This window comes from Xenopus tropicalis, chromosome 1 (genome assembly GCF_000004195.4).
Source record: "Xenopus tropicalis strain Nigerian chromosome 1, UCB_Xtro_10.0, whole genome shotgun sequence".
Taxonomy (NCBI): domain Eukaryota; kingdom Metazoa; phylum Chordata; class Amphibia; order Anura; family Pipidae; genus Xenopus; species Xenopus tropicalis.
Genome location: NC_030677.2, coordinates 91,229,067 through 91,252,374, shown reverse-complemented (window position 1 = coordinate 91,252,374; position 23,308 = coordinate 91,229,067). Strand labels below are relative to the sequence as shown.

Below are 23,308 nucleotides of genomic sequence, written 5' to 3'. Positions count from 1 at the left end.
TAAAACCATCACGTCTGACATGTTTTGTGCGCAAGCGCACTTAGTCATAGGTATACAATGAAGAGAAAATACACAGTTAATAGTCCATTAATTAATGAAATCACACTTTTAAAACCAAAACGAAAGGAAAAAAGGAAAACAAAGAAAAGGCAAATTATACTGATATCCTGGCAAACTCATTTGGAGGGAACATTACAATTGATATCAAATATAGAATTTAAACCCTTTGGATGGCGTGTGCCTAATATAAAAATCCATTTCACCTCCATTCGTAAAAGTGTTGCCCACATATTACTACCTCTTTGATCAGGGAGTACTCTGTCAATCACCTGAATTTGCAACAAAGTTTAATCTCCATTACAACAGTTAATAAAATGCCTTGAAACCAGTCTGTTTCCATTTTATGCAACAATGTATGCAATGTGTTCCCGCATTCTAAACTTAAGGGAACGAATCATGCAGCCTACATACTGGATGGAACAGCGAGCACAAGTCAGCAAATATACCTATATATACATAACGAGTGTTACAATTTGCGTAAAAACGCATCTCAAATGACCTATTAGTAATGGTACTTAAATGTAGTAGAACGTTTTATGTGAGTACAGGTGACGCATCTCTGCACACCACAAGGGTAAGTTCCCTTGGTTGTAAGCCAAGTGGGCTTAGCTGGTTCAGACTTAAATAAAGTTGGAGACAGATCTCTCCAGATCTTTCCAACAGCTACCCAACTTTGTCAAATGGAAGTGAAATGGATTTTTATATTAGGCACACACCATCCAAATGGTTTAAATTCTATATTTATTCTATCAATTGTTATGTTCCCTCCAAATGAGTTTGCCAGGATATCAGTATAATTTGCCCTTTCTTTTTTTCCTTTCGTTTTGGTTTTAAACGTGCGATGTCATTAACTAATGGACTATTTAAACTATGTATTTTCTCTTCATTGTACGCCTATGACTAAGTGCGCTTGTGCATGAAACGAGTCAGGCATGATGGTTTTAAGGATATGAATAAAGGTTGGAGTTTTATGTTATCCTATGGCTGTTCGGTGTGCTATTGAAGCTGCAGTTTGGTTGAACTAGTTTACATATTAGCTGGCGGTACTTTCTACATTCCAGTTCACATTCTGAGTGTGGTAGAGGTTTGAGTGGTCTCTGACCTCAGAAACTACAAAGGTATAATCCCCACCTATAATTGCAGGGGTTTCATGGTCACCTTGTGCTTTGGTAACTGTAGTTTTAAGGAAACATAATTGATTTTTACTTGTTGAGTAGATGTTTACAATTTTAATCGGATTGCCAGCTAAAGTCCCCTCTATAATCAAGCAGCAGCCTTTGGGGTAAGGGAGGATAGGGAGATTTTCTTACCTGAAAAATCCTTTTCTCATAGGCCCGTACTGTCAGTGCAGGACGACTGGGGATAAGCTGATCCTCTCTGGAGGCAGGACAAACTGAATAAACTTTCTCCAATCTCTTTATCCGTTGTGGCTCCACCTCTTCCTCCAGTTTTTGTACCAGAGCCTGCCGGTGGAGACAGAACCCTCACTACCTATTCTACTGCTTAAGTGACGAGCAGCAAAAAAACGGCACCCAGGGAGGGATGCTGCACTGACAGTACGGGCCTATGAGAAAAGGATTTTTCAGGTAAGAAAATCTCCCTTTCTCATTCGGCCCTACCTGTCAGTGCAGGACGACTGGGGATGTCCCAAAGCCGTCCAAAAATGTAGGGGGGGTATGAACTAGGAAAACTGTTAACTGATATATCTGAACTGAACTATAAGCAGGAGCTATCTATGTGCTACTGCTGCTTGTAGCACCTTCCTGCCAAAGGTTGCCTCCGCTGAGGCCATTACATCTAGCCTATAGAATTTTGCGAATGTATGCAATGAACTCCACGTAGCCGCTTTGCGTATAGCTTCTATCGATGCGGAATTGTGAAGAGCCCATGAGGCGCTAATCTTTCTGGTGGAGTGAGCTTTTACTGCAATGGGAGCTTTCTGTCCCATAGATTTATAGGCTTCTAGTATGGCTGTTACTATCCATCTGGCTAGGGAGCGCTTGGATGCCTGTAACCCTTTCTTATTGTTTCCAAATAATACGAATAGGGCATCAGAGCGTCTAAAATCTGCTGTTCTGTGAATGTAAAATTTTAGCGCCCTAACAGGGTCTAGAGAATGTAGCTGCTTTTCTTGGTCATTCTTCGGTTTAGGGCAGAATGAAGGGAGTACTATCTCTTGGTTGAGATGGAAACTCGATGTGACTTTTGGAAGGTGAGATGGGATAGTGCGGAGTACCGCTTTATCTTGATGGAAAATTGTCCAAGGTTGCAGGTAAGATAACGCTGCCATATCCGATACTCGCCTAGCCTAGCATATTGCTAGGAGGAAGGCTACCTTCCATGAAATAAATTTTATGTCTACTGTAGCCATAGGTTCAAAGAGGGGCCTCTGGAAGGCCCTGAGGACCAAATTAAGGTCCCATGGTGGAATAGGATCTCTCAGGGGAGGGTGTAATTTGAGAAGAGCCTGGAAGAACGTTTTTACCTCGGGTAGTGTGGCCCATTGCTTATGGAATAGAGATGCAAGAGCTGACGTCTGGACCTTTAGTGCTGATATACTCAGCCCTTTGTCTACTCCATCTTGTAGGAATTCTAGGACATGGGTGGATACACAGGACTGCCAAGGTATATCGTGCATTTGACTCCAAGTGATAAACAGGTTCCATATTCTGTGATACACCTTAGAAGTGGACTGTTTTTTTGCTGAGATTAGGGTCTGGATTACATGGTCAGAGAATCCTTCTTGTTTCCATAATTTGGTCTCAACATCCAAGCCGTTAAATTTAGTCTGTGCACATTTTGTGACTGTGCTGGACCCTGTGAAAGGAGATCGGTCAATAATGGAAGTGTCCATGGTGGTTCCGCTGACAGTTGAATTAGTTCCGCGAACCACGCTCTGCGTGGCCACCATGGGGTGACGAGTATGGTAGGTACATTTTCCCTCCTGATCTTGTGTAGTAGTCGAGGGATGAGTGGTATGGGGGGGAACGCATAAGCTAGTTGACACCGCCAGGGACTGGTGAGTGCGTCCACTCCCTCTGCTCTGGGGTCGTGAGCCTTCGAGAGAAATCTGGGCAGTTGGGTGTTGAAACGAGATGCCATGACGTCGAGACACGGGAGACCCCATTTGTTTACGATCTGTTGGAAGACTTGTGGATTGAGTCTCCATTCTCCCGGGTCTAGTGTGGTGCGACTCAGATAGTCCGCCTCCCAGTTGTGAATGCCTGGGATGAATACTGCTGTTAAGAGAACCTGATGTTTCTCCGCCCAGGTCATGATCCGGGATACTTTGAGGAGTGCAGATGCGCTTCTGGTTCCTCCTTGACGGTTCAAGTAGGCTACTGTGGTGCTGTTGTCGGATTGAATTCTCACGTGTTTCCTTGTCATGGAGGTCTGCCAATGGAGTAGAGCGTAGTAGACTGCTCTTATTTCTAGTGCGTTGATGTGAAGTCTCAGTTCGCGAGTTGACCATGTGCCTTGGCATACCTGAGGTGGCCAAGTTGCTCCCCATCCCACTCGACTGGCGTCTGTTGTGACTATCTCCTGGACCGGATGGTCCCAGCTGTTGCCTCTTGTGAGGTTGGGAAGGTGTGTCCACCAGGATAGACTCTGCTTCACCTTGTTGGAGAGGTCGATGATCTGTGACAGATTTTGATGGTTTTTGTCCCATAATTTTAGGAATTCCCATTGGAGCGGTCGAAGGTGAAACTTTGCGAATGGTACCGCTTCTATGCTGGCTGCCATTAGGCCCAGTAGACGGAGGATGTCGTGGGCTGAAGTCTGGGATTGTGATAGTAGGCTGTGTGCTGTGTCGAGGCTTTGGTTAGTGGAAGGAACACTTTCCTGTCCACTGTGTCGATTTGCATGCCCAGGAACTCTAATGATTGTGTTGGGTTGAGAAGGCTTTTTTTGTGGTTGATCTGCCAGCCGTGCTGTTGTAAGGCTCGTAGAAACTTTTGGGTGTGGAGTTCGGCTTCTTTTATTGATTCTGCTGTGACTAGGAGGTCGTCTAGATAGGCTGTAACGTGGATGCCTTGAAGTCGTAGAACTGCTAATAAGGCTCCTAGGACCTTGGTAAATAGCCTTGGGGCTGACGTCAGCCCGAATGGAAGTGCCTGGAATTGAAAATGTGATTGGCCCAGAGCAAACCGGAGGAATCTCTGGTGAAAGTAATTGATTGGAATGTGAAGGTAAGCGTCTTTGATGTCGATCTTGGTCATGAATACGTTTGGCTTTAGACTCTTTATGATTGATTAGAGGGATTCCATCTTGAAACGCTCCTTTCGCACAAATTTGTTTAGTGGATGTAAATTGAGAACTGGTCGAAAACTTCTGTCTTTTTTTGTGACTAGGAAGAGATTCGAGTAAAATCCGTGGAACCTGAATTCCTGGGGTACTGATGTTATGACTTCGTTGTCCAACATGTCCTGAATGATGCGGTATAGAGCTTGTCGTTTGGTTTGGTCGGATGGTACAGTGGATACGACAAATCTGTGTTCTGGAGGTTTTTTGGTGAAGGGAATGCTGTAACCGTGATTTAAAATGTTTAGTACCCAGGTATCTCAAATTGAGTTTTGCCAGGTTAGCGCAAAGTTGCATAATCTTCCTCCTACTGGTGGCTGGGAGGGATTGTGGTCGTGAAGGTCAGGAGTCCTGTCCTTTTGTTGTTATGTTTTTGCGGGGCATTTTGGATTGGTTTTGCCAGGCGGGTTTGAATCTCCTATTGGACTGAGGTTGTGGCTGAGACCTAGAGTTTCTCTGTTGTCTGAGGGCCACGAACGGTGGTGGTAATTGCGTCTGTGAAATTCTTTTCTGGGTCGTTTACCGTGTGGTAAAAAGGCACCCTTGCCACCCGTGACCTTCGATATTATTTGCTTAAGCTCAGGGCCAAAGAGCTGTGAACCACTGAATTTAAGCGATGTAAGCCTGTGTTTGGAGGCTGTGTCGCCAGACCATTGGCATAGCCAAAGGGCTCTGCGAGCGGTGATGGATGCCGCTGAGGCCCTGGCAGACAGTTTTGCTGTCTCCATGGCTGCTTCGCCTAGGAAGGCTAGGGCAGACTTGATTTTTTCTAATTCTGTTGCGAATTGGTCTGGGTCGGTAGGGGGGTGTCTTTGCAATTCTTGACACCAGTATTTGGCTGTTCTGGCTACCGTAGTGGAAGCCGCTGCTGGCCGTAATATGGCTGTGGTATTCTGAAAGTCCCTCTTTAGAGCGGCGTCTATTTTTTTGTCCATTGGGTCTTTAAGGTAGCCTGCGTCCTCAGCGGGCAGGGTGGTATTACGTGCTAATCTGACGATGGGTGGATCAACCTTTGGGACTTTTTCCCAATGTTTGTATTCATCTGGAATAGGGTATGTAGAAAAAAATTTGTGTGTGAGATTAGACTTCCTATCTGGTTGGTGCCATTCTGATTCGACATAACTGGCAATAGATTTGCAAACTGGGAAGGTTCTTGCTTTCTTGGAAGTATTACCTAGAACCTTATCTGCTTTTGATATGGCTATCTGCTCTTCTTTAATCTCTAAAGTGGAGAAGATGTCTCTCAGTATATTTTTAACCTCTTCCGGTTGCTTAGATGTGTCATCTGAGTCACTATACTGCCCTTCGGACGAGAATTCTTTGTCTGAATCTATGATACTTTACTCCTCAGACGAAAGGTAAGATTGGGAGTCAGAATCTTGCTGAGGTGTAGGCGAAGGTGATCACTTACGTCTTGTTTTAGGAGAAGGGGAGCGTTTACGCTTCCTCTTACCATGTTGCGGTAGTGATGGGGCAGATAGTGCCTGCTGGACAGATGTCTGGACTGTGGATTGGATCCATGACATGAGCTGTGAGAGGTCAGATGTTGGTAAAGGTGTTGCTGCAATATTAACTGTGGATGGGCCTAGTGAATGGGACTGACTGTCCTCAATCAGGGACAGTAAATCATCATCAGGTGCAGACATCATAGGTCTGTTTCTTTATTTTGATCTATTGATTTATTGTGTGCCGTGTATAAGTAGCAGTAGACTAACCTTAGTCTCAGGTAGTTGTGGTCTACTGTGCTCTTTAATTCTAGTGCGTTGTGCTCTGTGCGCGCAGTAATAGGAGTCACTCAGCAGAGAACTGTTGCTGCTCCGTTTGCTAATGCTCCTAGAACACGCGTGTAGGCGTCTAGCGTTGCGCCGTCGGGTGCCCGGGAATGTAGAGGCGCTCAGTAATGACGGCGCATGAATGACGTCATTGGCGCGATGTCGGGCACTTGTAGTACGCGCCCTAATGGAGCACGAGAATTGGTGGCATATGTAGGCGTGTCTAGCTAGACTGACACGGAAGTCGGCAGAGCGCTAGTAGTAGCGGTATCGCCAATTCTTTTGCAGGCTGTCTGGGCTCAACCATGGCATGCCTGGGAGCGCACTAGTGAGCCATTTATTTCTGGGGAGCCTGGTCTCAACCGGTAATGTCCGGGAGCGCACAGGGTCCGTTTAGCCATTCGGAAGGAGCGCTCACTAGGGGCTCTACTTGGCTGTGCTTTTAGATCCAAGCAATCGTAGCACATAGGGAGCACTAACCAGGGGCTCCAACCGCTAGAATAGGTTTACCTGTGGGAGCACACTCGGGAGGGAGGGCTCTACCGATTGAGGTTCTTGACTTACCCTGTTAGGTACTGTGAGTTTTTACAAGGGAGAATAATAAAATAGTAGCTGCTGAAATATTGCGAGTCCTAAGCAAAAGGAAAAATAATAAAATAATAAAGCAAGTTGAAAAAAAAAAAATGTTTAGAGAGAGGAGAAAAGCTGCCTCCAAGGTAGGACAAACTGAAAAAACTGGAGGAAGAGGTGGAGCCACAACGGATAAAGAGATTGGAGAAAGTTTATTCAGTTTGTCCTGCCTCCAGAGAGGATCAGCTTATCCCCAGTCGTCCTGCACTGACAGGTAGGGCCGAATGAGAAATTGGATTATTATATATAATTGTGAAGAGGCCAGCATTTTTGGTGAATTTACATGTTTAATATTTTTTAGCATAAAGATTGGATTTGAGCTTCTGGTTTTTGAGGCCTTGAAATGAGCTATAGGACAAAAAGGCTATGTCAGGTTTGAACCTATGTATTTCCCTGTCATATACCTTCTCATTTAAACCGTTGACATTCAGTGTTAAGATCTTTACCATAGTAAATGAGCAAGTATTGGGTTGTTAATATCCCCCCATGAAGTGTGACCTAAGTTTATCAGAGCACAGGTCACAGGAAATGAAGAATATGGCTAGCCCCATTTAAATTTTAGAATGAAATAGAAAAAATCTGTTTATGGTTTTGAAAAAAGGATTTTAATGTGGGATTCTGCTGAATAACCTCTAATAACTGATGCATTTTGAAAAAACATGTTATCCCATGACTGTATTTTCTCTTAAAAATACACCCTTTGTGATCCAATATATAATTATACAAGTGATCAGTAGAAAGAGAAAATCTTTAAACCAAAAAAACCTCCAAAAACTATATACATATAGGGCGTATTTTTGAGAAAAAATACTACACTATATTTTATTTTTGATGTTTCTATCCCTTAGCCAATGGCACTGAAGTTTTTCTTGTTTGTTTTGAACTAAAAGGATTTGTGGGAAGTCTATCAACTTTAGCAGGGATTGGCTTTGAACTTTTCACACAGACTTTTCTAATTTTCTTTGTTGTAAGCAATATGTCAGTATTTTCAAATTACACAAAACTATGCAGGACAATTTTTATCTGTAAAGTGTATTTGGACAAATTGGCAATCTGGGTAGCAAAGTGTAATATGAAATTAAATGTCTATAAATGTAAGGTTATGCATCTGGGGTTTAAATATATGCAAGTCACTTATACCCTTAAAGGACATGTAAACCCCACACAAAAATGTAATCAGTGAACAGCCTCTTTGAAATCTTTCAATACCTGCCACTCTGGATGTCCAGAGGTTAATAGTAAGGCTACAATATTTTTTTCTCCTAACCCCCTAAGCTCACTCAAACAAATTAGAGACAGTTCTGCCTGTGTGAGCCTGTATTCTTGATGAAATGTACGCTGAATACGGGTCTGTGTGTGTGTATGCTGCTTGCAGATTTAAATGTAACTGATTGTGTATCAGAGGAAAAATGGCCACCAGATGAAAGCTGCTATTGCTTTAGGAAAATGTGATGGTGCTGGCAAGCGGAGGGGATATATACAGTACAAATGATGCCATTTGGGTGGGGGAGATGTGCCCAACTGAAATACATTGTAGGCAAATGTAGGCTTTACATGTCCTTTAAAGTTATACTGTCATGGGAAAAACGTTTTTTTTTTTTTTTTTTTTTTTTTAAATGCATCAGTTACTAGAGCTTCTCCTTATCTGGGTATAAAGAAAAAAAGGGTATATACCAGCATACTGATCCCCGTCTCCTACCAGTCCTCACGCTGCTACAAAGTGCCTCCGCCTAACGCATTTCACCTGGAGTGCTTCCTCAGAGGCGTTGGTTATATCCTTTTTTTTTTTTTTTTTTTAACCTAGGATGCTGCAGTTTTCAAATCTTTTGAGTGCCAGAGATTGCTTTTAATCCATGAGAATTATTATGCTAATTCAGAATATCAAGGAAGATTATCAACTGTGATTCTAATGTGATGAGCCTACACCAATTAGGGGTTTGTGAGTACCCACCTACATCTGTGCATTATAACTAGTGGAAAAGGTATAGTTCAACAAGAATCCTTCTCCTCATTTAAGTAATAGTTTTCTTTTACACTAAGGGGGCACATTCATCAAAGTACGATTGAGTCTGATTACAAAAAATTTGTATTTTTTTTAAGTTTTAGAACTGTGCGTATTTTTGCGATATTTTCGTTAATTTCCACAACTTTTTCGTACTTTGCAACAATTTGTGCGACAATATCGTAGTTGTTGCAACAAGTATGAAAGTTTCGGATTCATTCAAGCTTTGGTATCGTGACTTTCCTTGGGCCAGGTTGGAGCTGCAGAGTGCCATTGAGTATTATAGGAGGCTTCCAAAATGATGCACTGAAGGTTCAAAGTCAAAAAGGTTTTTGCGCCGTTTACGATAGTTTGGATATGAAAATTGTGTGACTATCGCAAACGATCGTTTCAATACGAAAATTTCGGATCCTTGACCATTGTCATGGTATACTTAACATCAACATATAAATAGGTAAAACCTGTAGCACTCACCCAATCCCACACTCTCCCACCAGTCTGGACTGGAGGAGAAGCCCTGTACTCAGGATACAAAATAACCAGAGTAACTATATACACAAGGATCCGTGCAATTTAAAATACAGTGGTTAAAAACAAGTGCATAGTCCTACTGACCAAAAAACAGCATGCTACAGAAAAAGTTACACAATAAGCCACAGCAGTACAGTTACCCACAATGTATCAACCTAACCAATACATAGTATCACTTTTGTTCTAAAAAGCATAAGAAAGAGCAATACTCATTTAACCCTGCAGGTACTAGAGTGTTCAACATCTCTATCCAGAACACCTCTCTCTGAAGTAAAACCTTAGCCCTGTCCCCGCCCAGTCTCAAGGGTGGAACATGATCGATGGCAATATAGTGGAAAGTGGGTAACCTATGGAATTTTTCCAGAAAATATTTGGCCACAGGCTTATTGGTTGTGCCATCCCTAAAAGCCGTACTTATTGCAGACCGATGCCCGTACATTTGCAGCCGCAAAGTTTGGTCTGTCTTACCTCATAGGAAAAACCACACGGGCACGTAATTAAATAGATAACATGTGTGGTTGTGCATGCAATATGGTGTCTGATTTTATATAATTTCCTTGTTTCCGTAAACAGTGTAGAAATGAATCGCCTGGTGTCATGTACCGGCAAGAAATACAGTTGGGACAGCGGAAACACCCGTTTACCCCCGGTAGCCATGTATCAATTTCCCATGAACAGCATCTCACTGGGTCACTTTTAACCAAGAGGTCTCGAAGATTGGTACCTCTCTTGTAACAAATCATTGGCGGTTCAGGGACAATTTTACTCAATTCGTTATCAGCACCTATTATGTTCCACTGTTCCTTAAAGAATTTGCCCAAAGAATTAGTACAATAATTGTATTTACTACCAAAAACCAAACACGTGTCTGTAACCTGTTCTGGTTACATTTTTATTTTTGAGCTAGCCTTAAATACTTATGGGTTTTCACCAGAATTATGGAACCATGAGCATTATGTGGGAAACTGAATTCTTTTTTCATAGACACCAAACACACCAGGCCTAACACATATTTTTCTGGTTTTATCTGAATATTGGATAATCCGAGATGGATCATCATAACATGGGAGTGTTTGGAGTCTGTGGGGAGCCCTAGCTACAAGCTAATTGCTGGGCACCATGATTTTTCTCTTGTGTGAAAGATATTTATTTTATGGGCCTAAAGAAATATTAGCTAAGAATCTGCCGTGAGATAGACCAGTCCACTGTAGCACAGGTATGATAATTTAGTTAGCTTGTTGATTCATTTGGCCCTGTCTGGCTCTTCACACCTCACAGTCCCCTAGCCAGACAGTCCATCTTCAGCGTCATTTAGGGGGTATTTGTGAATTACCCCATAATGTTAAAGGTTTCCCTCAACTGTGGATTCCAAATAGACTTTCTAAATTGAAAACTTAACCCTTTACTGCTCTAACATGACATATATATATTGTGAGAGATGCAATGGAAAAGATCATTATTTGGTATATTTCCACCAGTGTTTAAGGTGGGATACAAATGGCACCAGGTAAAATGCCTGGTTTTGCAGCAGGTGATGCTGGGTTTATGTTAATGGCTTAGGAAAAGCCAAATGAATAGGTCCCTGGAGTAAATGGAGGGTTAATTGGTTAGGTCCTCCATTCCAAACTCCCTTTAAGGTTTTGATTTGGCCAGCTGTAGGGAGCTGCCTGATTAGGCTGCAGGTGAACAGCCAATAAAAGGGCTGTATGATTTACAGAGAGAGTTGGAGGTTGATCCTTGACTGAGTGAAGGTCTTTCTCAGAGCAGGGCACAGGGCAGGAGGCCTGCCTGTGTTAGGAACTCCCAGAGGAGCTGGGGGGTGCCACCTGCCACTGCAGGGAGCAGAGGGAGTTATAACCAGACGGATGAGTGCTGAGAGGAGTCAGCAAGGCTTAATGTGACGCCTGAGTGTTCCAGAGTGTGGAACTAACCCTGGAAGGTGAGAGCCCTGAAGGAGGGACATATAACAACCCTGAACTGTTTATGAACTTATGTCTTATGTTTCTGTTGGGAAGAATTGGCCCTAAATAAACCTGAGTTTTGCCTGAAGACGCGGTGTCCCTGTCTCTATGCTCCAGATCCTCTGCATGCCTGCCTACCATTGCTAATTCCCCCAAAATTGCGTGTACAGGCAGTCAGCATGTCACAATATATATATATATATATATATATATATATATATATATATATTTTTTTTTTTTTTTTTTTTTTTATTTTTTTATTTTTTTTTTGCTGTTTCTATCCCTTAGCCAACGACTCTGAGATTTTTTTTTTTTTTAACTAAAAGGATTTGTGGGAAGTCTATCAATTTCAGCAGGGATCGGCTTTGAACTTTTCACACAGACTTCTAATTTTCTTACTTTGTTGTAAGCAATATGTCAGTGTTTTCAAATTACACAAAACTATGCAGGACAATTTAATCTAAAAGGTGTATTTGGACAAATTGGCAATCTATCCCTTAGCCAACAGCGCTGAAGTTTTTCTTGTTTGTTTATATTGCTTACAACACCTTTCCTCAAGTCATTAAAGTCACCTTTAAATTAACATCTAGTATGATGTAGAGAGTGATATTCTGAGACAATCTGCAACTGGTCATTATTTTTTAATTTGTGGATTTTTAATTAATTAGTTCTTTATATAGCAGCTCTCCAGCAGTTTGAAAGTAAAGAAGTGATCTCGTTGTAGGGTTCAAATTACCCTAGCAACCAGGCACTGATTTGAATGAAAGATGGAATATGAATAGGAGAGGGGCTGAATAGAAGGGTAAGCAATAAATAAAACTGTAGCTTATAAAAGCAATCATTTTGTAGCTGCTGGGGTCCGTGACCCCCAACTGAAAGCTAGGAAAAGGAAGAAGGCAAATAATTAAAAACATTTTTTTTTTTAAGAAAAAATGAAGACTAATTCTAAACAGCTTTTTAGTTGACCATTGTATAACATACTAGATGTGAACTTTAAGGTGAACAACCCATTATTAACAAAGCAAACAAGAAAGGGAAGTTTGAGAACAAACTTCATTTTGAATTGAAAAATGCGAAGTCACTGAATGAGATCTGTTGTTGGCTCCACCCAGTTTTTCTAACCTTGGACCACAGTCATATAGTAAAAACCACTGTGGAAAGTTTGGGACCCTGGTTTTAATAGTGTCTGAATAGCAGCAATTTAACTGCCAACCAGAGTGACATCTGGTTGGCAGTTGGTGGCTCCACTCACTTTTTCTAACCTGGAACTGCAGTTACCCAGTGACTAACTGCAAAGTTTAGGGATCCAAGGATTAATAGTTAAAGAATGGCAGCAGTTTAAATTTAAACAAATAAAAGTCTATAGGTGAATTGTGATTGGTGGATGTGCTAACTTTGAACTGCAAAAAAACAGTGACTAACTTTGCAAAGTTTAACACTAGAATACTTAAATAATGGCATTAGTTTAAATATAAACCAATGATATGTAATGGGTGGAAACAGATTGGATGTTGGTGGCTCCACCCACTTTTCCTAAGTTTTAACCTTAGTTCCCCAGTGACCAACTGTAAAAAGTTTGGGGACACTGGCATTAAATGTGTGAAAATGGTCGCAATTGAAATTTCCCGACTGTGCCAATAGTGACTGACTAAAAGTTTAGTAACCTTGGCATAAATATTGTGAGAAAGGCAGCAGTTTAAATATAAACCAATGAAATTCACTTGGTGAAATCTGATTGGCTGTTGATGAGACTGCCTATTTTTTCTAACCTTTAACATTAGTCCCCTAGTTGCCAACTGTAAAAAGTTTAGGGGCACTGGCATTAAACGTGTGAGAATGGCAGCACTTTAAATTTCCCTATTAAAATCAATGAAATAAATCTGATTGGCTGTCCGTGGCTCCACCCACTTGTTTCAAACCTTGAACTATTGTCACCCAGTGACTAACTCTCCAAAGTTTGGGGACCCTGGCATAAATAGTATAAGAATGGCAGCATTTTAAATTTAACCCTAAAAAAATCATTAGGCTCCACCCACTTTTTTCAAACCTAAAAATGCAGTCCCCTAGTGACCAACTGTGAATAGCTTGGGGACTCTTGTGTTAATACTGTGAGAATGGCAGCAGATTGAATTTCCCCATTGAAAGTCAATAGACAAAATATGAATAGGCTGTTCATTTTCTAACCTTGAACAGCAGTTACCTGGTAACTAATTCTGCAAAGTTTGGGTGATCTTAGTATAAAGTATTATTTAAAGAATGGAAGCAGTTTAAATTTAAACCAATGAAAGTCTATAGATGAAATCTGATTGGCTGTGGTTGGTTCCTCCCACTTTTCTAAACTTGGAACGTAGTCACCTAGTGACAAACTCTGCAAAGTTTGGGGACCTTGACATTAAACATATGAGAATGGCAGCAGTTAAAATTTTCCCACTGAAAGCTTTTGTGGCCCCGCACCGCTGTTGCTTCATGCTTGGGACTAGTATTGTGAGAGGTGATGCCCATCTGGGGGTGGTGCATGTGTAGCATGCCAGCGAGTCTACTGGTGAGTGCTGGTGAGTGCTGTGTATACTTTTCTTGCTGAAGAACCCTGGCATGAAACTAATAAAATTAAAGAGATGAAATCTGATTGGCTGTTGGTGGCTCTAACCTTGAACCACAGTTACCCGAGTTCATGGGTTCAAAAGGTAATATCTGATTGGCTGTTCATAGTTCCACCCCACTTTTGGCCGTCCATCAAATATATTTTCATTCAAGTTACCCATGACTATGTGATTCAAGTTTGGAGAGTTAAGCCTCAAAGCTGTAAGAATGGCAGCAGTTTAAATTTCCAATTAAAGTTAATGGGTGAAATTTGATTGGCTGTAGTCGGCTCCTCCCACATTGGGTCGTCCCAAAAGCACAAGCAACCTGCTCTGCTGTAGGACAAAGAAGTCTAATGAGTCTGGGTCAGCAGGTACCTGGTGATTAATTCTACAAAGTTTGGGGACGTTAGTATTAATATTTAAAGAATGGCAGCAGTTTAAATTTAAACCAATGTAGCAGGTTACATACATAGTTACATAGGGTTGAAAAAAGACCAGAGTCCATCAAGTTCAACCCTTCCAACTAAACCCAGCACACACAAACCTATACTTACCTATCTATACACTCACATTCATAAACTATATACACAAACATTAATACCATATATACTCGAGTATAAACCGATCCGAATATAAGCCGAGGTACCTAATTTTACCTAAGAAAACCGGATAAACTTATTGACTCGAGTATAAGCCTAGGGACTGCTGGGCCCCCCCGCCTCCCTCCCCACAGGACTGCTGGGCCCCCCCGCCTCCCCCCCCCATCGGACTGCTGGGCCCCCCCGCCTCCCCCCCCCATCGGGCTGCTGGATCCCCCCGCCGCCCTCCCCACAGGACCGCTGGATCCCCCGCCGCCCTCCCCACAGGACCGCTGGATCCCCCGCCGCCCTCCCCACAGGACCGCTGGATCCCCCGCCTCCCTCCCCACAGGACCGCTGGGCCCCCCGCCTCCCTCCCCACAGGACCGCTGGGCCCCCCGCCTCCCTCCCCACCGGGCCGCTGGGCCCCCCGCCTCCCTCCCCACCGGGCCGCTGGGCCCCCCGCCTCCCTCCCCACCGGGCCGCTGGGCCCCCCGCCTCCCTCCCCACCGGGCCGCTGGGCCCCCCGCCTCCCTCCCCACCGGGCCGCTGGGCCCCCCGCCTCCCTCCCCACCGGGCCGCTGGGCCCCCCGCCTCCCTCCCCACCGGGCCGCTGGGCCCCCCCGCCTCCCTCCCCACCGGGCCGCTGGGCCCCCCCGCCTCCCTCCCCACCGAGCCGCTGGGCCCCCCGCCTCCCTCCCCACAGGACCGCTGGGCCCCCCGCCTCCCTCCCCACAGGACCGCTGGGCCCCCCCGCCTCCCTCCCCACAGGACCGCTGGGCCCCCCCGCCTCCCTCCCCACAGGACCGCTGGGCCCCCCTGCCTCCCTCCCCACAGGACTGCTTCAGCACATTTTTTGTGCTGAAAAACTCGGCTTATACTCGAGTATATACGGTACTAACTGTAGATATTAGTATCACAATAGCCTTGGATATTATGCTTGTTCGAGAACTCATCCAGGCCCCTCTTAAATGCATTAACAGAATCTGCCATTACAACATCACTAGGAAGAGCATTCCACAACCTCACTGCCCTCACTGTGAAAAACCACCTACGCTGCTTCAAATGGAAGCTCCGTTCCTCCAATCTAAAGGGGTGGCCTCTGGTGCGTTGATCGTTTTTATGGGAAAAAAGAGCATCCCCTATCTGCCTATAATCCCCTCTAATGTACTTGTACAGAATAATCATGTCCCCCCACAAGTGCCTTTTTTCCAGAGAAAACAACCCCAACCTCGACAGTCTAACATCATAGTTTAAAGCTTCCATCCCCTTAACCAGTTTTGTTGCAAGTCTTTGCACTCTCTCCCCCCGCCTCCCTCCCCACCGGGCCGCTGGGCCCCCCGCCTCCCTCCCCACAGGGCCGCTGGGCCCCCCGCCTCCCTCCCCACCGGGCCGCTGGGCCCCCCGCCTCCCTCCCCACCGGGCCGCTGGGCCCCCCGCCTCCCTCCCCACCGGGCCGCTGGGCCCCCCCGCCTCCCTCCCCACCGGGCCGCTGGGCCCCCCCGCCTCCCTCCCCACCGAGCCGCTGGGCCCCCCGCCTCCCTCCCCACAGGACCGCTGGGCCCCCCGCCTCCCTCCCCACAGGACCGCTGGGCCCCCCCGCCTCCCTCCCCACAGGACCGCTGGGCCCCCCCGCCTCCCTCCCCACAGGACCGCTGGGCCCCCCTGCCTCCCTCCCCACAGGACTGCTTCAGCACATTTTTTGTGCTGAAAAACTCGGCTTATACTCGAGTATATACGGTACTAACTGTAGATATTAGTATCACAATAGCCTTGGATATTATGCTTGTTCGAGAACTCATCCAGGCCCCTCTTAAATGCATTAACAGAATCTGCCATTACAACATCACTAGGAAGAGCATTCCACAACCTCACTGCCCTCACTGTGAAAAACCACCTACGCTGCTTCAAATGGAAGCTCCGTTCCTCCAATCTAAAGGGGTGGCCTCTGGTGCGTTGATCGTTTTTATGGGAAAAAAGAGCATCCCCTATCTGCCTATAATCCCCTCTAATGTACTTGTACAGAATAATCATGTCCCCCCACAAGTGCCTTTTTTCCAGAGAAAACAACCCCAACCTCGACAGTCTAACATCATAGTTTAAAGCTTCCATCCCCTTAACCAGTTTTGTTGCAAGTCTTTGCACTCTCTCCAGCTCGTTGAATTTCCTCAAATAGGTCAAAAATCTGAATGGCTGTTCGCCCGCTCCACCCACTTTTGGGCATCCAACAAATATCATATTTTCATTCAGGTTGACCTCATGGCTACGTAATTCATTTTTGGTGAGTGTAGCCTCAATGCTGTAAGAGTAGCAAGCACTTTAAATTTCCCCATAAAAATTGATGTAATTTGTCGGTGATATTTGTTTGCTGTTGTTGGTTCCTCCCAGTTTGGGGAGTGTAGCTTCAAAGTTAATTAGTAAGAGTGGCAGCAGTTTGACAATCTTCCCTGTCAAAGTCAATAGAAAAATTGGGGTGTTCGGAGCAGCACCTCAAAAAGACGGTGGGCGGGATCGCTTAGAAAAGCACAAGCAACTTGCTCCTGTAGGACAAAGAAGTATGGAGATTTTGCCCATTGTACCCCTAAAAGCTGTAGGAGGAGTAGTGTTTTGAAAATGGGGGGTGCTAACAAGAAGAAGAAGAAAAAAAAGAATCAAAAGAATAAGTCAAAGAACGGTATGTTGGGTTTTTCAACCCAACATAAAAAAAAGAAGATAAAGAAGTGGAAGAATAAGTCGAAGAACAGTGTGTTGGTTTTTTTAAAACCAACATAATTAAGAGAACCAAACGACCCTACCTCAACTGTTAATGACCTATGAAAAATAAGCAAGCTTACTGACTCCCTAGACATAAAATCACTACGATATATGTGTCTAGAAAAAACAGATCTATCAAGTTTAAATTTTATCCATTCATGTAGAACAGACTTAAAAACTAAATTCACAAAGGAACAGGTTGGTGATTTTGTATCAAAACTCCTTAGTAATTCCAGGTGCAGTTGTATACAACTAAAATGTAAATTTTTTTCTAAATGGTACAGAGGTCAAACACCTGTTTCCCCAAGTGTTATATGTTGGAGATGTACAGAGTCAAAGGAAACCATGTACGTATTTTTTGGGACTGTCCACTTATAAAACACTATTAGAACCAGATTATCCCCTTGTGTGAAGAAATTCTAAACTGGACCCTAGACCGACAACCGGCATACTACCCATTGTTCCATATGGCACATTCAACATCCTCCTTCAAAAAGTCACTGGAACCATACTTATTAAAAGCAGTAAAATATTTAAAATTGGCTCCTTAAAACAGAGGAGCTATATACCATTATTTGCCACAATAGATGAACAAAATACAGGTCCTTCTTAAAAAATTAGCATATTGTGTTAAAGTTCATTATTTTCTGTAATGTACTGATAAACATTAGACCTTCATATATTTTAGATTCATCACACACAACTGAAGTAGTTCAAGCCTTTTAGTGTTTTAATATTGATGATTTTGGCATACAGCTCATGAAAACCCAAAACTCCTATCTCAAAAAATTAGCATATATCAAGGCACCTCAGTGGGAAGTCTGTGGGAAGGAAAAAGTGTTGCAGAAAACGCTGCACAACGAGAAGAGGTGACCGGAGCCTGAGGAAGATTGTGGAGAAGGACCGATTCCAGACCTTGGGGGACCTGCGGAAGCAGTGGACTGAGTCTGGAGTAGAAACATCCAGAGCCTCGTGTACAGGCGTGTGCAGGAAATGGGCTACAGGTGCCGCATTCCCCAGGTCAAGCAACTTTTGAACCAGAAACAGCGGCAGAAGCGCCTGACCTGGGCTACAGAGAAGCAGCACTGGACTGTTGCTCAGTGGTCCAAAGTACTTTTTTCGGATGAAAGCAACTTTTGCATGTCATTCGGAAATCAAGGTGCCAGAGTCTGGAGGAAGACTGGGGAGAGGGAAATGCCAAAATGCCTGAAGTCCAGTGTCAAGTACCCACAGTCAGTGATGGTCTGGGGTGCCATGTCAGCTGCTGGTGTTGGTCCACTGTGTTTTATCAAGGGCAGGGTCAATGCAGCGACCTGGCACCTGCTCACAGTACCAAAACCACTGGTAAATGGTTTACTGACCATGGTATTACTGTGCTCAATTGGCCTGCCAACTCTCCTGACCTGAACCCCATAGAGAATCTGTGGGATATTGTGAAGAGAAAGTTGAGAGACACAAGACCCAATACTCTGGATGAGCTTAAGGCCGCTATCGAAGCATCCTGGGCCTCCATAACACCTGAGCAGTGCCACAGGCTGATTGCCTCCATGCCACGCCGCATTGAAGCAGTCATTTCTGCAAAAGGATTCCCAACCAAGTATTGAGTGCATAACTGAACATAATTATTTGAAGGTTGACTTTTTTTTTTTTTTTTTTAAAAACACTTTTCTTTTATTGGTCGGATGAAATATGCTAATTTTTTGAGATAGGAGTTTTGGGTTTTCATGAGCTGTATGCCACAATCATCAATATTAAAACACTAAAAGGCTTGAACTACTTCAGTTGTGTGTGATGAATCTAAAATATATGAAGGTCTAATGTTTATCAGTACATTACAGAAAATAATGAACTTTAACACAATATGCTAATTTTTTGAGAACGACCTGTAGTACTTTTACTGCTATACAGTATCTAGTAGAATTGAGTATAAAACAACTGGACTTTTCTGAGTTTTTCTTGAAAAAAACAAGTAGCTTCTTCAGTTCAAATGACTTGTAGGGAATTCCCCGGCATTTAAACCCTTGAGGGTAGTACAGTTACAGACATTCAATCACAATGGTTCCATCAAACTTATTCAGTAAGGTATTGGCTGAAACTGACAGGTGTAAGAAAGTATGATCCAGTCTCAATGGTACCATGATTCTCATTGATGCAGGTGTTAATCTTTCAAAGTACATGACTGGAAGCTATTGTGAAGTCTCCGGGGTAAGGATGTCAAAGCTGCCTTGTAAGTTGTTGACAAGCGGTGTGGCAGGTTCCCTCCTCTGTTCAGGGATGGTTCAGGGATCTGTCTTCTTGGTCCAAAATGAGCATGTTACTGTCTTCAGAAGAGTGTCTCTTTTCCTTGAGGTCTATACCACTTTGACATCCTTACCCTGGAGTGCCCCCAGGACTGCTGAGTCTTGTCCTGAGGCTTCAGCCCTCCTATGTTGGGCAATTTCTCTTACAGAGAGTTTGTTTTATCTCCCCAATGTTACTGCCATCTGGTGGAAATGGTTGCAACTCAAAGAAACCAAAAGATATAAATCCTACTTTTAAACACTACACGCAGACACGCAAATTCTCCTGCTTAGATTGTTATATCTTCCCCTCCCCCCCATTATTTCACTCCACATCCCCATATCAGTACCTGTACACCCCCATCAGTGCCCATCATACAAAGAGTTAAAAAAGATTATAAAAAAAAAAAAAAAAAAAAAAAAAGAAGAGATCTGTAAATGGGCAAAAAGAAAAATTAGAAGAGTAATGCAAGCATGTCATCTGTGGTATGATGCATTAACTTAGAAAACGGGGTTGGGTAAAACATTTACCTTCTTCCACCTCCTCCTTCTCTTTCATTTTCCTCATTTGAGGTTCACTCTATTAGGCTCTTCTCCCCTAGTTCACTTTACATTGCTATCATATATGACCTCCTGGACCAACCTCACAATTCTTTGACGACTCTTCTCACATTCAAAGAACTCTGTAAATCTGCCCCACTCTACATCTCTGAACTTATCTCTAGATACCAACCAACCCACTTGTTACGCTCCTCTACTGACCTACTTCTCAACCCCTCTCTCATTACCTCCTCACAAACTCACATTCAAGACTTTGCTAGAAATCTGCTCTGCTCTCCTATAATACCACCTTCCACCAAGCTAAACAAACCTACTTTACTGCACTCATTAACTCCCTCTCTAAAAAACCTGCACAACTTTTCCCTACCTTTAACTCTCTGGTGTCCCCTTCCCCAGGGATCACTGCCCTAAGTGGAATCTTTTCCTCCCAACTGAAACATGCACTTGTCCCCCTTGACCCCTATTCTGAAAAAACCCTCTCGATCTCTCCAATCTTAGTAACCTCCGACCTATCTCTCTGCTCCCCTTCATCTCTAAACTACTCGAGCACCTAGTTTACAACTGACTGATGCTATTCCTCTTTGACAATAACCTGCTGGATCTCCTATAATCTGGTTTTAGACAACAACACTCCACAGAAACTGCTCTAACCCGACTAACTAATGACCTCTTATCGGCTAAAGCCAAAAACCACTACTAGCTACTAATACTTCTTGATCTCTCTGCTGCTTTTGACACTGTGAATCACCCTCTTTACCTCCAGTCTATCCACTCTCTTGGCCTTCGTGACACTGACTTGTCCTGGCTTTCATCTTACCTCTCAGACTGATATTTCAGTGTCTCTAACAATGGAGTATCATTTTCTCCCTTTCTGTCAGGGTTCCTCAAGGCTCTGTCCTGGGACCCTTACTATTTTCTCTCTATATTTCCTCACTTGGCAAACAAATCAATTCTTTTGGCTTTCAGTACCACCTCTATGCTAATTATATTTTCCTCTCCTAATTTATGTCTCTTTCTGCCTGTCCGCTATCTCTACTTGGCCCCAAAGTTACCATAAATTAAACCTCTCTAAGACAGAATTGGTTCTCTTTCCCCCATCCAACACCCACATTGTACCAGAGGTATCTATTGCAGTTAACAATTCTACTATCACCCATCTTCCCAGGCCAGTCACCTTGGGGCTATCCTTGATTCTGCCCTGTGCTTCACTTCTCATATCCAGTCGCTTATTTAATCATGTCATATTTCCAAAATATGATAAATTATCACCCAAGATGCTGCCAAATTCTTATTCACTCTCTGCTAATTGTCCTTCCCCTTCAGAGACTGTCCTCTCGCTAGTACATAATGAATACTGCTGCCAAGCTCATACACCTCTCCAACCACTTCTCCTCTGCCATGGGACTTTATTAATCCTTGCACTAGTTTCCACTACCAGCGATAAGCGAATCTGTCCCATTTCGGTTTGCCATAAAATTCGCAAAACGGTGAAAAATTTGCAAAACACATGTCACGCGATTTTTTTTTTGTCGTCCGTGTCTATTTTTTTTTAACGTGCCCGCGCACTTTCCGATGTGACCGCGCCCATTTTGATGGGCGCCAATGGCGAAATGCGGAAATTCGCTGCGAATCCATGCCTGGCAAAAAAATTAGCTCATCACTATCCATTACCATCCAGGATAACATTCAAATGAATGACTCTCACATTCAAAGAAGTCTGTAACCCTGCCCCACTCTACATCTCTGAACTTATGTCTAGATACCAATCAACCCGCTTGTTACGCTCCTCTACTGACCTACTTCTCAACCCCGCTCTCATTACCTCCTCCCTATCTCTCTGCCTTCAAAAGATCTCTAAAAATGCATTTATTCATTTAGTTTATCATAACCTCAGTGTGCTGCTAAAAGCAATAACCTGTGCCACACATCTCACATTGCTTAATTCTGATCTTGCCTGTTCCCACACCCTGTGTTTCAACCCTTTCTCCTTGTAGATTGCAAGCTCCTTTGGGCAGGGGCCTTCTTACCTCTTGTATGGGTTATTGATTGCTTTATATGTTACCCTGTATGTCCAAGTATATGAAACCCACTTATTGTACAGCGCAGCGGAATATGTTGGCGCTTTATAAATAAATGTTAATAATAATAATACCTTTTATCAGTAGTGATATGAAGAGCTCCTCCCCGTAAGTTACACAGACAGCAATCCTAAAGAGGACAAACAGAGACAATCATAAGTTTTAAATATCTTTTTCAAATAATTTTTAAATTTAGAATTAACGGGCTCATGGCAAATTGTGCCATCAGTAAAGAAAAGGCAGATTCTTCCTTTTTCTGCCCATGTGTCCACATCGACAAGACTGGAAAATCCCTATTACTGAACACACTGAGCAGATTATGTCCATAAAATGTCTGTATAAATTATTTATACAGCGCTACTATGTCAAGCAGCACTGAGCAATTTACAATGTAGAAAACTATGCACAAAAAAGGAGAGACATTAAAATAAATTAGAACAACTAAACTTCAGAATTGAATATGGCTGAAAATGTAATCGTATATACTGAATTTACTGCACCAGCCTAAAGTTTCAGCATATCTATAGTAGTCACAGGAGTGTTTACATCTTGGATTTTGTTAGAAGCGTCTGCAACACTTACATGCTCTGTGAGTTCTGAGCAGCTGTTGAGAAGCTAAGCTTAGGGGTCATTTCAAATTATCAATCAGAAAGTTATATAAACTGTGTTGGTCTCTAAGCTTTAGTAACTCACAACAGCAAAGCATGTTCAATGAATCAGCAGAAAAGAACATGGGGAGCTACTGGGGGCACCTTTGGAGGCACAGATCTTCCCTGCTAGAGCTGTGGTTGCCTTGGGCTGGTACAAATTCCCAAACTATAATTGTATAGGTATGGCACCCCTTATCCGGAAACCCATTATCCAGAAAGCTCTGAATTACGAAAGCCTTTCTCCCATAGACTCCATTTTAATCAAGTAATTCAGAATTTTAAAACCGATTTCCTTTTTCTCTGTAATAATAAAACAGTACCTTGTACTTGATCCCAACTAAGATATAAATAATCCTAATTGGATGCAAAACTTAAGGTATGGAGATGCAAATTACGGAAAGACCCCTTATCCGACATACCCTTGGTCCTGAGCATTCTGGATAACGGGTCCTATACCTGTACAATAATTCTAGCCTACTTTTTTAGTTAAGCGTTAATTCTCTTTTAAGGCTGAAAACTTCTCTATGTGTACTTTAACAGAGTGATTCCAGTCCACTCCTGTCATTAG

The 23,308-nt window shown here is 43.3% G+C and overlaps 1 protein-coding gene across 6 annotated transcripts in view; it reads right to left on the bottom strand.

The window, feature by feature from the left end:
• Positions 1–23,308, bottom strand: part of kdm4b (lysine (K)-specific demethylase 4B) — a 311,868-nt gene that overhangs the window by 87,336 nt on the left and 201,224 nt on the right. For all 6 annotated transcript variants that reach the window (XR_004221360.1, NM_203733.2, XM_018091716.2 and 3 more), the window contains 1 exon segment: positions 22,165–22,220. Coding sequence is in view for 5 of the 6 variants with exons in the window: in NM_203733.2 (NP_989064.2) it covers positions 22,165–22,220 (56 nt within the window). In the remaining variant the exon portion in view is untranslated.